At 43.8% G+C, this 15,069-nt stretch overlaps 2 protein-coding genes and 1 non-coding gene across 7 annotated transcripts in view; 1 reads left to right on the top strand and 2 right to left on the bottom strand.

Annotated features, from left to right (window-relative positions):
* RBM23 (RNA binding motif protein 23) overlaps nucleotides 1-5,347 on the bottom strand; it is an 11,557-nt gene extending 6,210 nt beyond the window's left edge. For 2 of the 4 annotated variants that reach the window (XM_015590675.2, XM_006913607.3), the window contains exons 1-2: nucleotides 1,044-3,533; nucleotides 60-135 (exon numbers count right to left, since the gene is read on the bottom strand). In XM_015590675.2, coding sequence (XP_015446161.1) covers nucleotides 60-125 — 66 coding nt within the window. In that variant the 5' untranslated portion in view covers nucleotides 126-135; nucleotides 1,044-3,533. Of the gene's footprint in view, nucleotides 1-59; nucleotides 136-1,043; nucleotides 3,590-5,278 lie in introns of those variants that run through there. The other 2 variants (XM_015590676.2, XM_006913606.3) reach the window with 2 other exon arrangements.
* On the bottom strand, nucleotides 4,803-12,248 carry PRMT5 (protein arginine methyltransferase 5). Of its 2 annotated transcripts, none has more exons than XM_006913605.3 (17): nucleotides 11,901-12,248; nucleotides 11,139-11,257; nucleotides 10,757-10,842; nucleotides 10,452-10,586; nucleotides 9,960-10,072; nucleotides 9,769-9,818; nucleotides 9,387-9,550; nucleotides 8,568-8,729; nucleotides 8,309-8,386; nucleotides 8,154-8,212; nucleotides 7,948-8,070; nucleotides 7,686-7,861; nucleotides 7,020-7,129; nucleotides 6,686-6,779; nucleotides 6,407-6,523; nucleotides 6,130-6,194; nucleotides 4,803-5,347 (listed from the first exon to the last, which is right to left on the bottom strand). In XM_006913605.3, exons 1-17 carry the CDS (start codon nucleotides 12,008-12,010, stop codon nucleotides 5,195-5,197), a joined length of 1,914 nt encoding a protein of 637 aa, XP_006913667.1. In that variant the 5' UTR covers nucleotides 12,011-12,248; the 3' UTR covers nucleotides 4,803-5,194. The 2 variants fall into 2 exon arrangements, with proteins under 2 accessions (XP_006913667.1, XP_015446160.1); XM_015590674.2 differs by lacking the exon at nucleotides 11,901-12,248 and adding an exon at nucleotides 11,816-11,878 and having other exon boundaries at nucleotides 11,139-11,258.
* A 121-nt stretch (nucleotides 12,249-12,369) lies between these two features.
* TRNAR-ACG lies at nucleotides 12,370-12,442 on the top strand. Its single transcript has one exon. It is a non-coding gene; the product is annotated as a tRNA-Arg (tRNA).
* The last annotated feature ends 2,627 nt before the right edge of the window (nucleotides 12,443-15,069 follow it).

The following is a 15,069-nucleotide window of genomic DNA, read 5'->3' as shown; positions in this document are numbered from 1 at the left end:
ATGACACCCAACTGCTGTTTCTTATTAACCCAATTCCACCAGTGAGGTGGGAATATTACCTCTTCTTTTTTATAGGGAGCCTCCAGCATGGCCTCAATCACTATATCAAAGTCATCAGATGCCATGGTAGCAGATCTGAGAAGAGGACATCAATACATAAGACCCTCATTTAAGTTTTTCCTCCCCTTCCAGTACCCCACATTCCCTTTCACCTCTAAGAAACAGAATTCAGTATACAGTTCTGTTTTATCAACTCCAAAGGGATCTTACTACCTCTTGCTTACCCTAGGTTTATTTTTGCACCTTACATTTCTGAACTAGTTCTGCTTGGTGGCTTAGAATAAATAGGTCAAGGGTCTAGAAGAAAACTGAATATTTAGGTAGAGACAAAATACAAAACAGACCCTGCCATGTGAAGAGACAATGCTGGCACTCAAACTTACCACTCACTTTACAGTAGACACTAGGCCTTTATTCTACTGTTCAAAATTCTGAATAAATAACTGGTTTAAACTTAAATCATAGAAATAGGCACACAGTTCCAATAAAAGGTAAAGAAGCAAGACAAAAAAATGATAAATAAGACAAAGTAATACCAGAAAAATTCAGATTTTCCCTAAGCTCTTCCCCATATCCCCCATACAAACACCAATAATTAGGGAACTTATCATTAAGTGTTTTCCATACAATACCAACTAGAGTTTAGGTAACTCAAAAAGATTATGATTAAGACAGGCTTAACCAATCCCACTTTGAAGCCTTTCTGTCTAGGCAGGAAAGGTGAGACTTCTCGCCTCCCCCAAGCTTTCACATCTAGCAATCGTCTTCCTCAAGTCTGTCAAATAAGAAAAACGGAAGATACCAAACAATATCAATAAGATAAATTATTTGAAAATTACTGGTCTGAAGTTATTGACATACACAACATGGATGAATCTCAAAATAATTATGCTGAAAGAAAGAAATCAGACCCCCCCCCCAAAAAAAAGGAGTACATACTATACAATTCCATTTATATAAAATTTTAGAAAATGCAAACTAACCTGTAGTGACAGAAAGCAGATCAGTGGTTGCCTAGGGATAGGAGTAGGTGGGGAGGGGCTAGGCAGAAAAGATTACAAAAGAGCACAGGAAACTTTTGGGGGTGATAGTTTCATGGGTGTTTATACACATCAAAACCCACCAAATTGTACACTTTAATGTGTACAATTTTATGTCAATTATACCTCGATGAAACTGACCAAAAAATCCCCAGGTAAGCAGAATTTCTAAGCTAGAAGGTGAATCATAATCAGACTTGCCATCTCCACAAGAGCTTTGTCCTCTTTAAAGCAGCTAGCTAATGCATCATCCAGTGATGCTGTCCTTGTTGCCCTCAGAACCCATAGCCTATCTGATGATTTAATAATAAAGTAATAAGAGAAATATGAAAATTACATTAAAAATAACAAAAATAGTATTAAAAAGTAAAAAATAATCATCACACCTATAGTACCTCATATTGCTAGGCATGTTACAGAGATAAGAGTCTTAGAAACAGCAAAACCATTAAAATAACTTGGAAGTAAATTTAAGTTTTAAAATGGAGATCAAACCAAAATCAAATAGATGTACCTAAAATCCAGTGAACTCAATCTCTTATTTAACAACAGCTTATATTAATTTAGCAATCGAAAGTAATATATACTACAGCCAGATATCAGATCCATTGCACAGATGAAAAACAGAATTTGTGAACTGCCCCAAGTCACAAAATTCAAATGGAGGAGCTGACTCTTGAGCAAAGTCTTCTGACTCAAGCCTCACATACTATCTATTATCAGATTACCTCTCTCTTGTAGTTTAAACTTAACATTGAAGAAAATTTTTAAAAAGTATACAGCATATCAATATGTCTAGCTTTAAATACATTTATCTGGAGAATTAATGTTCTGATCAGTTTATCAAAAGAATCAGTCTCATTAGTCATACTTTATTGCGTGGCTTCTAGATATGAGGCATGTACACAGTATGTTTCATAATATCAGGAACCAAGCTAATTGTAATGTACACTATTTGGCCTATTGTGGAAAAATGGTTCTAAAACGAAAAAATTTTTGACGCTCAAACTGTTCCTTTCAGTCATTTTGGCTAAGTCTATACAGATTTCCTAAGGGTCACAAAATTCCTCTATTTTTTACAATCTGCTTTTTCCTCCCTAAACGAAACACTCCTGATTGCAAGTCTTCTTCTTTGTTGAGTGCTAGTACAGGGCAAGGGTAACATAACACACACACACTTTAAGTTGACGAATGAACACCCCATGTATGGGGTAAAGTTTTCACTCAGACTCCGAAACAAAGAATGAACTGATTTAAGCACAGACATATACAACACGAGCACATTTTGAAACTTGCAATCTCAATGGGTTTAGTGTAGCTTTCTAGCTGTCCTAAATGCAGTAAAGTCCAAACATTATGCATTTTCAGGTTCGTAGTCTTCAAACTCTCCCCATGAATTTGTGTCAAAGTCCATGCAATCCCATTGATTAAAACACCATAGAGCTTTCTTCCATCCCTGCTCCAAAAACTACACTGGGGTCCATAATCATGGCAGTGCCAGGATCGTGCCATAGTACAGTCACGACCCAAGCCAGCACTTAGGCCCCACTGCTGCAGAGGCAGAGGAGAGTGAAGAACCACCGTCAGCCCATTTCAGGCAGAATTCACCAAACGCTGGAGTCCCAGGGGTGATGGTAGCGCCATCTCCTGGGTCGGTCCCTGAGCTGGGCACAAACATCTCCAAAATGAAGGTACTTTAATTAAGAACAGGAACAATAAGAACGATAAAAAACATTCCCCATATTGTGTAACAAACCAAGGCAATGCTTTAAAAAATGGTCCTATAAAGTATCCGATTGGCACCATCTCCGCGAGAGCCAGCGTTCCCAATGATAAAACCTTACAGTGGCCTCACTATATACTCTTTCGCCACGGAAAGTGTGGTCACAAAAGGAAAGCGGGAAAATCTCAGGCTGATATAGTGAAATCAATCTTCCAGAAATTGAAGACTAAGGAAAAAAACTCAATTCCCTCATCTTTCTCCAAATGGTGGCACTAGGGGCTGAAAACCGATCCTAAATGTTTTCTTGGTCAATGCTCCCTCCCCATCATGGACGACCCTAAGCGTCACGGCTGAGGGGGCTTAGAAAGAGATCCAACTCACTGGGATCCTTGAAACAGCGTCATCAGTAAAGGACAGAGCCACGAGGGTGCGGATCCCTAAAATCCCGACAGTGAGCTACATTTTGATAGCGAACACTTGCAAATCAAAGTAAACAAAAAATTTTTTTAATTTAAAAAGTTTGCCTGATTCTGCTCTTGACGCCATTTTCTGCCTGTGACGTCAGGGGGAAGCGCCGTGCAGCAACGTCACGCAGAGGTGACGTCGCAGGGGTACCAGCTTTCGGGTTTCTCACCAGTTCCGGTTCCCCGCACCGGGGTCCCGGTTTTCTCCGTTCCTTTGCGTTTGTTGGGGAGCGCGAAGCACGGTTGTCTTGCAGAGTCTCAGCAATTAAAGCAGTATTGCAACCCAGGCTGTTCCTCTTCCCGCAAAATGGCGGTAGCTCCGCTATCTTCCAGAACTTTCCCCAATCCGCGCAGGCGCTGAAATATTTAGGCAGTGGAACTAATCTGTCTCACGGCAACAGCCAAAGTACAGATTTTCATTGGCTAAAATCCTAAACATGGGTGGAGCCAAATGCAACTGTTTCTTAGCAACCATCAAGTTCCCATTGATTGGCTAACTTCGCCAGGACTTCCAGAAAGTGGAAGCTTCTTCAGGCAGCCCCCATGGCTCTCATTGGCTAAACGACCTGCAGAAAGTCGGGCGCCCAGGTTGACCAAGCCCCAGTTGTGGGGAGAGCCAACAAGGAAGTTCAGTTGATGTTCTTGGCCATCCCTGCTCTTATTTGCAGAGGGTCACATTGGTGCTCTCGGGGACAGCTTTGTGGAGAGCAACCGTGTTGGCTAGACTCCATATTCCCATCCTGAGCAGGCTGTCTACACAACCCTCCCAAACACCTCCTGCCTTCAGTGCTTGGGAACTGGAACATGCAAGTCTTGTCAGATTTGTCTGGTCTTATAGCTCACATATCTTCAGTTTAAATCAGTGCCCCACACACTTCCCCCTGCAAGGGTAAACTTGAGACTTTCTCAGATGACTCCTTGGATGTAACAGTACTCTCAGCCCCCTAACCAGAAAGATATGGAACTGATGTCTGCACTAAGACTTCCAAAAAGGTAGCTGGTTCTAACATGAAGAAAGCCAGAGGACCTATGTTCCAGTCCGATTTGAATATTAACATCATATCATTGTACAAATTTCATATACCTCTTCTGAAAATGAAGGATTGGACTAGATGATCTCTTAGGACTTCAAACTAACCCTATTTTGTTCAAACAAAATAGGTGGTGTCTTGCTGGAGATGTCTGGATGGCTTCCAGTTTCTCTATCAAGAGGTAATAAAGCAGCTGGCAGTTCAACTCAAGAAGGTGGAAAGCTGGCTTCACTCATTACCCCATCTTTCTCCATGGTGGCAAACTAGGCCTCCTCCCAGACTAAAATCTAATCACAAGTTCTAATGGACGAGACCATTCTGTAGCTGGCCAGAAATGCCTATACCCAGGAGTCCAAGAGTCACCACTAAGCTTCCTAAATAGGGAATAAAGGTAGGCCCCATTGAGTCTTAGATAAGGGCACAGATCTGAGCATGCCTAAGTTTAAGTAAGGTGTGAGAAAGCAGAGGCCGGGGGCAGCAGGGCTGGAGCAGGAAAGGCCACGACTTCACTTTATTTGTATTTCCTTCCACACAAAACCATCAAAACAGGAACAGAAGATGGGCAGGGAAAGGGCTGAAAATGTGTTCAATTGGCATGTCTCAGGGCTATTCCAGGGAGCGCTTGAAGCTGAGTGCCTTTCAGAGTAGCTTCAGATCCAGCACTAATTCCTCACGCTCTGGCCTAAAGTCTTCACTGATTGGTGGCTTGAGCCCTGCAATTAATTCTCCTCCTTTGCCCACAGTGATGTAAGGCAGAAAAGCAAACTGAAATGCTTCTCTCTGATGGACAACGGGAACCACAGCCCACAGATGTACTGCACCTTCTATGCTACAGGAGCAGAACCTGAAGCTGCTTCTGGACACTTGCAGGCAGGGCTAGAGGCCAATGGTATATGAGCGACCTGTGGGGTTGTGAATAGCAGAACAGACTGGTGCAGTCACAGCCCATTCATACCACACCTTCTTGGAATTGCTGCATCGCCAGAAACGCACACAGATGGTCTGGCCTTCACGCACCGTAATGGGCTGCTGTAAGAAGAAAGACAGGGAGGTTCAGGGTAGACCTAACGAATTACATGTAGCAATGTACTGAGCTAAGTGTGAAGATAAAAACATGATGTTCCGACCCTCATAAAGTTTATCTGAAGTCTATCAGAACAAATAATCAGAACTAAACAATTAGACGTTGAACAAATACTCTAAAGTGTGATGACTGCTGTGATCATGCACAAGGTGCTATGAAAGCACCTATGAACACCTAGGAACGCTAACATAGTTTAGGTCTGAGAAAGTTAACAAGAATGTTTAAGGAGACCTGGAAAATAAGTTATCAGGGTAAAGAGAGAAGAAATGAATTTTACAGGCAAAGAAGAAAGGTATCAAAGTCACAGGAAGGAAAGATGATGGGGTATCAGAGGAACTGAAAAATAGTCCGTTGGACTGAGGCAATGTAATCAAGGGGACAGAAGCTGGAAAGGCAGGCTAAAACTAGATCACATCAAGTCTTACAAGCAATGTTCAAGATTTTAACCATTATCCTAAGGACAGTGGGAAGGCACTGAAGGGTTTTTTAGCAGGAGAGAGATATAATCAGATTTGGGTTTTAAAAGATGACGCTTGCTTAAGGTAGGAAATTGACAGAAGAGTAGCTAGAGATGTGGAGAAGCCAGGTAGAAGGCCACTACATTAGTCCAACATCTACAACTGGGATCCAAGCTGTGAGAGAAGTAGGACATGGATCACAGCCAAGTATCATTCATAACCCAACAGCTAAACTCTTTAACCTATGGAGTTTTAAATATGATTCCTACCTTAATGGGGAAGAGGATGGGAAACCATGAGAACATCCCAGGAGAGTGAGTCTCTGGACGGATACCTGTATGGACAAAATAATGAAAAAACTGAAGTTTCCGTGACTGTGCTTTTTGCCTAGGTTGAGGAGAATGTCTTCTGTGAACACAGAAACAAGTAATCAAATATCCCCATTCACTGACTCCTGGGCTCCCTGTGACTCTAAATGAAACATGTACAGAAGCTGCTCAGGTAGCACACACTCATACCCCACCATCCACTGCCCCAGACACTCACTCAGAGTGATGTTCTGATAAAGCACAGTCTCGAAGTAGCCTGCAAAGCCATGTAGCACTGTGTTCACCGCCACAGGAAACTCCAAGGTACAGTAGCGGTTGTTGTCAATCATAGGATCTGTCAAGGAAGAGTTGTGTGAGTGACAAGGGGCCAAAAATCTTAGACAACTGGTAAAGCATGAGCAAGAACCAGTAAGGGAAGCCTAGACAGGGCAGACCCAGGTCAGCAAGGGCGAGCTCTCAACCCACCTAGTCAGAGGATAGCCACACAGGAACTCACCTTTGTTGGGATGGCTGAAAGTGAAACAGGGCTGGGGCGCAGAGAGCTGGTGGAAGTTGTGCAGCCGTACCACATAAGGCATCTCAAACTGGGCCTGACCCAAGAGACAGAGAGCAAGAGCTGAAGAAGACAGGCAAGAGATACCTACTTCCTCAGGGAAAGAAGCTCAAGCCTCAGGGACACAGAAAAAGACGAAAACAAACTTTTACTTCAACCACATTCCCTACTGCTCTTTCACCTCTCCATCTTCTGCAGAGGAAGAAAACAATAGATGCTAATATAGAAAAAGAAAGGACTAAAGAGAGGAGCCCACGAGAAGAGAGTGGCTCTTTACCTCGGGGTCACGGTCCTTTTCCCGACAGGCTCGGACCTCATTGTACAGCTTGGAGGAGGAGATAGGAGCCAGAAAGGACGTGTATTCACCAGGGATGCTCACGCCGTCATCTGCAGAATAGGAGAGCCACATTAGTTCCCAAGGGATGGAAATGATATATTTGTACTAACTGAAGGCCCAAACCTCTCACATCCAAACAGACTCAGGCAACTCAATGTTGTCACATTCCCAGATCAATCTGCTCCCAACTCCTATCATGGGAAATTCCACTTCCAGGTTACTTTACAGAGTCACACAAGATTAAAACTGGAAGGAACCTAAGATATTCTAATCTAGTGCTTCTTAACTTTTGTGGAGGTCACAAAGCCTTTTGCTATCCTGATGAAAGCTAAGCCCCCAAGGTACATATCACAGCAGCTCAGGGAGTTCACAGATCTCAGGTTAAGAGTCTCTGCTTTAGTTTATACCCCTCATTTTTAGATGTGAACACAGAGGCTCAGGGAGATTACTTCATTTGCTAAGGGCACTGACCCAAGTCCAGCCCACCTTCCCCTAAACCCTGTAACCTCAGTTGCCATCCCACCCAATTCTCCCCAATGCCTTTCCCTCAGCCTTCCTAGCTAATAATCCAATCCCCTTACTCAGTATACCCCAACCTGGAGACACCTTTTAGGAAGTGCTGGGCTCCATCCAGGCACTCAGGTGACAGTTCATTATCAGCAAAGGAGCCCAGAAGCTCACTAACGATGATGTCTGCTTTCTCTGGAGCCACCCATTCCCGCATATCTGATGAGACTACTGTCACTTGGCTTCCCCATTCTTCAAACTGCCAGTTCTCTAGCCTAAAACAGAGATGATACAAGTGACGATGCAAATTAAGAAAAACTGGCACTGGGGACAACTTCCCAGTAAAAGGGTTGCTACTCACGTCACCACAGCATTTGGGTTCTTCTCCACAGCGTACAGTTTTATCCGTCGGTCAGCCTGCTTGGCTGCCCGCAGGGAAGCGTTCACCAGGGGACCCCGGCCTGCTCCCAGCACCATCAGCACCCTAAGAAAGAAAGAGAGTCAAGGTGACTCAGCATATAGAGAAATAGGCACACAAATCTCTGGTATCGTGGGGAGAACACTCACTGGATATTAGTGTCCTTCTCTTCATCTGGCACTCGGTCTAACAGACATTTATAGATGGCCTAGGGAGAAGGAGAGAAGACCTCATGGCTATAGTCTCATCTTCACCTAGGTTATTCTAGCCCTGAGTTTGACCCAATCCGGGATCCACGCTGTACCTGCTGGTATTGAGAGTATTTGATGGGGTCTTTTTCAAACACTTCATATGTCTGTGATTCCAGATTGTCCATAAGTGGCTGATGAATAAGAGGAAACAGGCAAAATAAGTTAGCAAGTTTCTGGCAAGGACAATGCACCAGAATACCAAAACTTTCCCATTGCCTCCTAAGCTTTGGTATGATTTTAGGACACTTACTCTCAAGAGATTTTCTCCACCCTACTTCCAGCCTCCCTCCTCTTAGTGCACTCTAGACCCACCTGGAGTGGGGACTGCAGATAGTCTTCATAGCCTTTGGCGAAGAGTTCATAGGCATTGGGTGGAGGGCGGTTCTGGCTCAAGTATTCCAAGTACTGGAGGTAGGAGCAGAACTCTTTCTCTGAGTGGTGGTTGGTGCCTGTGATAATGAACTGCACCTCCAACTGTGAGAGAAGTCAGACCATCAGACACAGTCCTCAAGCCAGCCAAGATTCTGGGATATTATTAGATCTTATGGCCAAAAAGTCCTAGCATAAAATTTATTATATAAGGCCCAGACCAGCAGTTCTCCAAATACCAATAAAAACAGCATAAGGCTTCAATGAACACAAAGCCTGGTGGTTGGTGCCTGTGATAATGAACTGCACCTCCAACTGTGAGAGAAGTCAGACCATCAGACACAGTCCTCAAGCCAAGATTCTGGGATATTATTAGATCTTATGGCCAAAAAGTCCTAGCATAAAATTTATTATATAAGGCCCAGACCAGCAGTTCTCCAAATACCAATAAAAACAGCATAAGACTTCAATGAACTTACAAAGCCCTCCTATGCCATATAAGCATCATCCTGGCTCAAAGAGCCCCATGGAGCCTTGCTATAACTTCTTAAATGAAACCTGCAAAATTCTCATGAGAGCTGGTTCTTTTGAAATGTTTCTGGGGCTCCTACTGTCATTTGCCTTTTTTAAGACCCCTTACTTTGCTGAAGTTGTTTTCCAGAAATCAGAGGAGAGTCAGCCCCATAGGAAAAAAACATCAAATGTATGGGAATACAGCAAAAGGATTAGCTGAAGCACCTTTAGCATCCTTCTATCACCCACCTTGAGGAGCCGGAAGATCAGCCTCTGGTGCATCTTAGAAAGAACAGGAAATCCCTTCTTATTGGTCAGGAAAATGCTGGTGGGGAGAATGGCTGCTTTGATGGGCTCTCCAAGCCAACGATCGATGACATGATTAGATGGGAGGTCAGCCCCAATTTCAAGAGCTACACAAGAAAAAAAAGAAAAGACCTGTCAACTACCGCTACGCAAGAAGCCTTTTCTCGTTCTGTTGTGCAAGACCTGTTTACTCCTTAAAAGCAAGGCACACCGAGGCACAGAAAACAGCAAAACTGCCCAGCAGCCAAGTCTATATGAAACTCCTAATTCTTACTCACAGGAAGTCAGAGAAGGCATACCTATCCTAGGACCTTTGTGCACTTACCGACTGCAATCCTCTTGCTATAGTCACATAAGGTCCGGAAATTGTGCCACCTGTCCAGAGCAAATACAGAAAAATATAGTCAAATACATATGGCCCAACAATCACCATAGCTTAAAGAGACCACCCTACAGGTTCCCATACTTCCCTTCATTTTACCCTTGGCCCTGGTATAACAGCAAAAGGAGACATACCACATCCATGTCTTTTCCTCTCCACTGTACTCCTCTGTGTGTGTAGTTGGTGCATTCTCAATTATATCATCTCTTAGGTCCTCCGGGGCTACCAAGGGTACCCGCATCCAGAACTGTAGATGAACAAGTACCCTGTTTAGAACTCAGTGGATCCAGAAAGCTTCCTTCAATTAAAAGTTCTTGATCCAGATCTCAAGTTAATCTCTTAAAATACTTTCCCCAGTTTGTGACTGTATGTATGTGTACTTGTATCTCGTGTATATCCTATGTAAATATCAGCCTTGCCCTTTATTTCTACTGTAAATTTCTATACATAATTGTGTATTCTTTATCTTTTATAATTCTCTGCTCACCACTCTTAGATGGAGGTAGGCAGTACTGACATTTCAGTTCTGCCAAATGCATCCTTTACTGTATGGCTAGGAACAAGAAAGTATGTAGCATAGCCTAACTACCATAATATGCAGCAGAAAAGGAGGCCCTCAGCCATACCATGGAGGAGTGGTGGCCAGTGTGGATGTGGTTGGTCAAAACTCTGGCCAGGTTTGTGTTATCTTCCTGATTTAAGGGCAGCAAGAAAGCTGGAAGACCCAGATATGCTCCAAAATTCAGTTCCTGTAACATGGCCTGGAATGGAGATCAAGAGGAAAAGGTTAAGAGCTTGCAATCCAAATAGCTTAAATTGCATTATATCCGAGTTACTGAGTTATGGGGGCAGGGGAGACTGCTCTCCCCATCCAGCTTGGTTACAGACCTGATCTTTAGAAAGATCCAGTGGAGAGGTCAAACAATCTTACCGCCTCAGAGTTCCGGCGGATCTTCTCCACTTTTGAGTCTGGACGAATCCATGGAGAAAGCTTTCCCACAATTAGCGTATTCCAATCTGCACTCCCCCACCCAAGAAAGACAAATATCGAATGAGGTTAGGCACTTTACTCATTCAATTTCTAGTTCTTAACAGGGAATAGAGTAGAGACAAAGACTTTTTCTATCAGAGACACAGGATACCCTGATGCAGATTAGGAAAACTAAGGCTTTTAGCAGGTAAGCAAGAAGAAAACAAGAGTTGTCTATAACCCAGGGACTAATCAATATATCTAAGTCAGGAAAGGAGAATGAGAACACTAATAAAGAAGTTGTTACTGCCTCTAATAAAGGGGCATATGGGATGGTCCCTACCCCTTCCTGACAGCAGTAGGTCTGATCGTGTCTGGGGGCCCGGTCGATTCTTAGCAGGTTCCTGAGTGAATTCCCTCTTGAAACGCGGGTGGAAGACAGGCATGCAGAGGAAATCAAACCTACAACCGTGACAGACCCAGAATTGTCATGTAAAGAGAGCAGCAGTGCCCAGAGATCCAAGCAACTGGATTAGGCTATCTGGATTCTGCACAACCCTTTGAGCTGCCATCATCAGTCAGCCGACTGGACTTCTGAGTTCAGCCCACGTTGGGGCATATCACTTCCACTACACTGTGCCTTAATTTCTCCCCAAACCACAGCCATGGAAAAGCTGAGTAACAAGAAAAGATGAAATCCACACCAAGTGGATTTTCTACTCTGCTGATTTTCCAAGACTCTCACACCCAGATCTGCCTCTCCCCTCAAGGTTTATCTTTCCCTCTCTCTAGCCCCCTAACACTTCCTCCCACTCTCAGACAATAATCTTGCTTTCCAGGGCCCTGGAAGTCTGTAAGCTCCCTTTTTTATTTACCTGACAACTCCCCCGACTTTTAAGCTCAGTGACCATACGCCTCTAATTAGTTTTTCTTTTTTCTGACTTTCCAGGGCCCAAGGCTTCTCCCCTCAAAGAGTACTGGTTTCTCTCGCCTCACCTTATCCACTCCGACCCCCTCATCCCTGCCTCTCGGGGATGACTAGTCTGCCCCTCTCCGTCCTCGAGTACGGACCCCGCATTCCGCTCGCGGAGGTCTGGGCCCTCACCCCTGTTTAGCCACAGCCCCTAGTGTGTCAGCTATTTCGGGGACGCAATTTAGGTCCCTGCCGCTGGACACGCGGCTCCCACCGGCCCCTCCGACCGCCATCGCCGCCATCTTTCCCCTCGCGCTGTCCACGCCGGGATTCCTTGATACTAGCAGCCAATCACAAAGCTGGAGGGAAAAAAGCCCCCCCGAAAGGCGGGACGAATCGTCATAACAACCAGAGCGTCTTCCACCTCTCCAAAGAGAAGGCGGAGGGGTGGGGAGTAGTTCTTCCCGCCAATCCGCGGGCTGTACAGTGACGTGTGGCGTAGCTCCGGGAGATTCACCAATCTCAGGATCTGGTTCTTGATGAACTCGGATCTCCCATAATGCCTCGTGTATTGCAAAATTTCGTTAAGAGACTACAGGTCCCATGAAACCCTGCGATATAAGCTTGAATTGTCATAATCGAGCATCACTTGATTGTCTCAGGGCCAGTGGCGCAATGGATAACGCGTCTGACTACGGATCAGAAGATTCCAGGTTCGACTCCTGGCTGGCTCGGTGAGACGGGCGGTTCTTATTGCTGCTCATCATGCAATACAGCTGTAAGCAGCACTTTTTAAACCTTCATTTTTTTCCCCTTATACTTTTTAAAATTTCTTCATTATCTTCTCACGCCCTCATTTCAGGTCTAAATGATTGAGTTCTGCAGCCATCTTAGGTCAGCTTTTTCCGTTACCTAATTCAAAGGTGGTTCTTGTGTCACTATTTCCGTCTCTATGAACCCTGAGAAAACTGAATTAATGGCTGGTGTTCTTAAAATACGCTTTGTTTGGGCCTTAGTATGTTATATCAGTGAATAGATTGTGGCAACTCAGCCACTAATTCCTCGTGATCTTGTATCTCAAACACAAAATGTAAATAAACACACATTCACATACACACAGGAGCGCGCGTGTGCGCGCGCGCACGAAGGCAGAGAAAAGGAATTTATGGTGAGCAGTTATAGTAGAGAGGAGTCATGAACTGCCTGGCAGAGGCCTGAGAGAATCTCTACATTTTCCTTTGTCAATACCTGCTAGAGGGATGGGGAAATAAAAGAAAGGGATGAAGAAAAAGGCAACACCTAAAGATAGGAGGTCCCAGAGGTGTCGAGGGCCTGGCAGCAGGGATGGAAAGAACACAATACAAAAAGCCCGAAGCGGGAGGCGCTGACAGAACTTAAGGACCGACTGGCAGGGAGCTGTGAGAAAGAGAAGTCGGGGGTGATGCCCAGGGTCTGTGAGTGAGACAAGAAATAAGAGAAGAGAACCGTTTAGGAGAATCAGGGTTTGGGTTTGGAAATGCCGAATTGGACACCTAGGGGGCGCTGTGTAATAGAAAGTTGGATGAGCAGAGACCTGCACCAGACTAGATTCGGAAATCTCCAGAAGAGAGATAGTGACTAAAGCGATGAGACTGAATGAGATCACTCTGGCCTATGGGGGACAAAGTCTTGGGAAATATGGAAAGGATGTAGTAGAATAAGTTCTAAGGAGCCCTGGGTGCAATGTAAGTGCCCCAAGAAAATAAAAGTCCAAAAACCAAAGAACTGAGAAAATGCCTGTGAAACCTAAAGGGGTTGGAGGTTCTGTTGTCCTATCTTAGTCTTCATTTGATTCCTGCAGGGATTATGATTATGATTATTAGACTTTATATCATAGAACAGTTTTAAATTTACAGAAAAATTGAGCAGGTTTCCATATGCCTCCCCACAGCCTTCTCTATAATTAATATCTTAACATAAATATGGTGCATTTATTATGATTCATGGACCAGTATTGAAAACATTAACTAAAGTCCATAATTTATTCAAATTTCCTTAGTTTTTACCTAATGTCCTTTTTATGTTACAAGAGCCCATCCAGGATACCATATTCCATATAGTTGTTATGTCTCCTTAGGCTCCTCTGGGCTATGACAGTTTTTCAGATGTTCCTTGTTTTTGATGACCTTGAGGAGTAGTTTTGAGGAGTTTGAGAAGTTGGCCAGCTATGCTGTAGGATGCCTTTCTACATGATGGTTTTCTCATGATCAGACTTGGATTATGGGTTTGAGAGAGGAAAATCACAGAGGCAAAGTGCCATTTTCATCACATCATATCAAGAGTACATCATGTTGACATATTTTATGACTGTTGATATTTACCTGGCAGAAGTAGTAGTAGAATTACACTCCATTCTAGCCCCTCCATCCTGTACTCTTTGGAAAGAAGTCACTATGTACATCCCATACTTGAGTGGGGAGTTAAGTTCCCCCTCCTTTAGGGCAGAGTATCTACAGTATTTATTTGGATTCTTCCCTGCAGGTCTTATAAGTAGGTGGTTGTCTACTCAAAGTGTATGAGTGCTCCACTGACATTTTAAGAGGCTGAAAAGAGTCGCTGAGGAGGCTTGCTTGTTCTCTACCCCAGTTGTGCCTAACCAAACTCTACATTCACAGAAGATGATGTTAGTAGATGATGTTTCTTCTTCAGAAGCTAATTATCTGAGTCGTGGACCATCTGTGCTCCTGGCATCTTCCTCCTGATGTCAAGCTGGTAGCTGCTCTGTTGGTTGTTAACTAATCTATCTATGGGTAAGAGGGAGAGAGGAAAATCTATAAAACAGTAATGTCAATTTTGCCATTAGGTAAAACAATTTTCAAAAGGATTTCCGTAAAAAGAGCCTAGAATTTCTGACTGACTTTAAAGTAAGTTTAGATAGGCTGAATTTCATTCATCTTTGATGTCTTTGTTTTTTCATTTAAGATAGCCTCAACTATATGACAAGCATAATGCTGAACAGTTCCCAGTAATTCCAAACCACATTGCTCCCTGCCTTTCCTACAGCACTTTCCTGTGTCTTAAAAAAAAAACAGCATGTGCTGCGGGTCTGCCTTTATGAGCTGTAGAGAAGCAGAAGGAAAAGACTGAAAAAGAAATAGAGATTCTTGTAAAGGACTCTTCCTAGGCATTAAGTCAAAGTTGAAGTCTATCTATGCTCTGCTTCTGTCTGCTCTCCCCTCCACGCTGAACTCTGACGCTTAAAAGCATGTGAATCATTGGATATAGGTCTTGGCTGGTATGAAGATAGAGAGATGGTAGGACAAAAGGGCAAATATCCTGGGTCAAAAATAACATTACTTCCTCCAACAGGAGTCAGTGACTA

Source organism: Pteropus alecto, unplaced genomic scaffold (genome assembly GCF_000325575.1).
Source record: "Pteropus alecto unplaced genomic scaffold, ASM32557v1 scaffold335, whole genome shotgun sequence".
Lineage (NCBI taxonomy): Eukaryota > Metazoa > Chordata > Mammalia > Chiroptera > Pteropodidae > Pteropus > Pteropus alecto.
The sequence above is the reverse complement of the archived record's forward strand: the minus strand, read 5'-3'. Positions and strand labels throughout refer to the sequence as shown.

What these genes read in the sequence shown, in the direction of transcription:
- PRMT5 (XM_006913605.3), bottom strand. Translation starts at nt 12,010, where the DNA reads ATGGCGGCGATGGCGGTCGGAGGGGCCGGTGGGAGCCGCGTGTCCAGC. An exon ending in CCTACTGCTGTCAGGAAGGG is followed by an intron (nt 10,843 to 11,138) that starts GTAGGGACCATC and finishes GGGGGAGTGCAG; the next exon opens with ATTGGAATACGCTAATTGTG. An exon ending in ATCTGCAGTCCCCACTCCAG is followed by an intron (nt 8,387 to 8,567) that starts GTGGGTCTAGAG and finishes CTTATTCATCAG; the next exon opens with CCACTTATGGACAATCTGGA.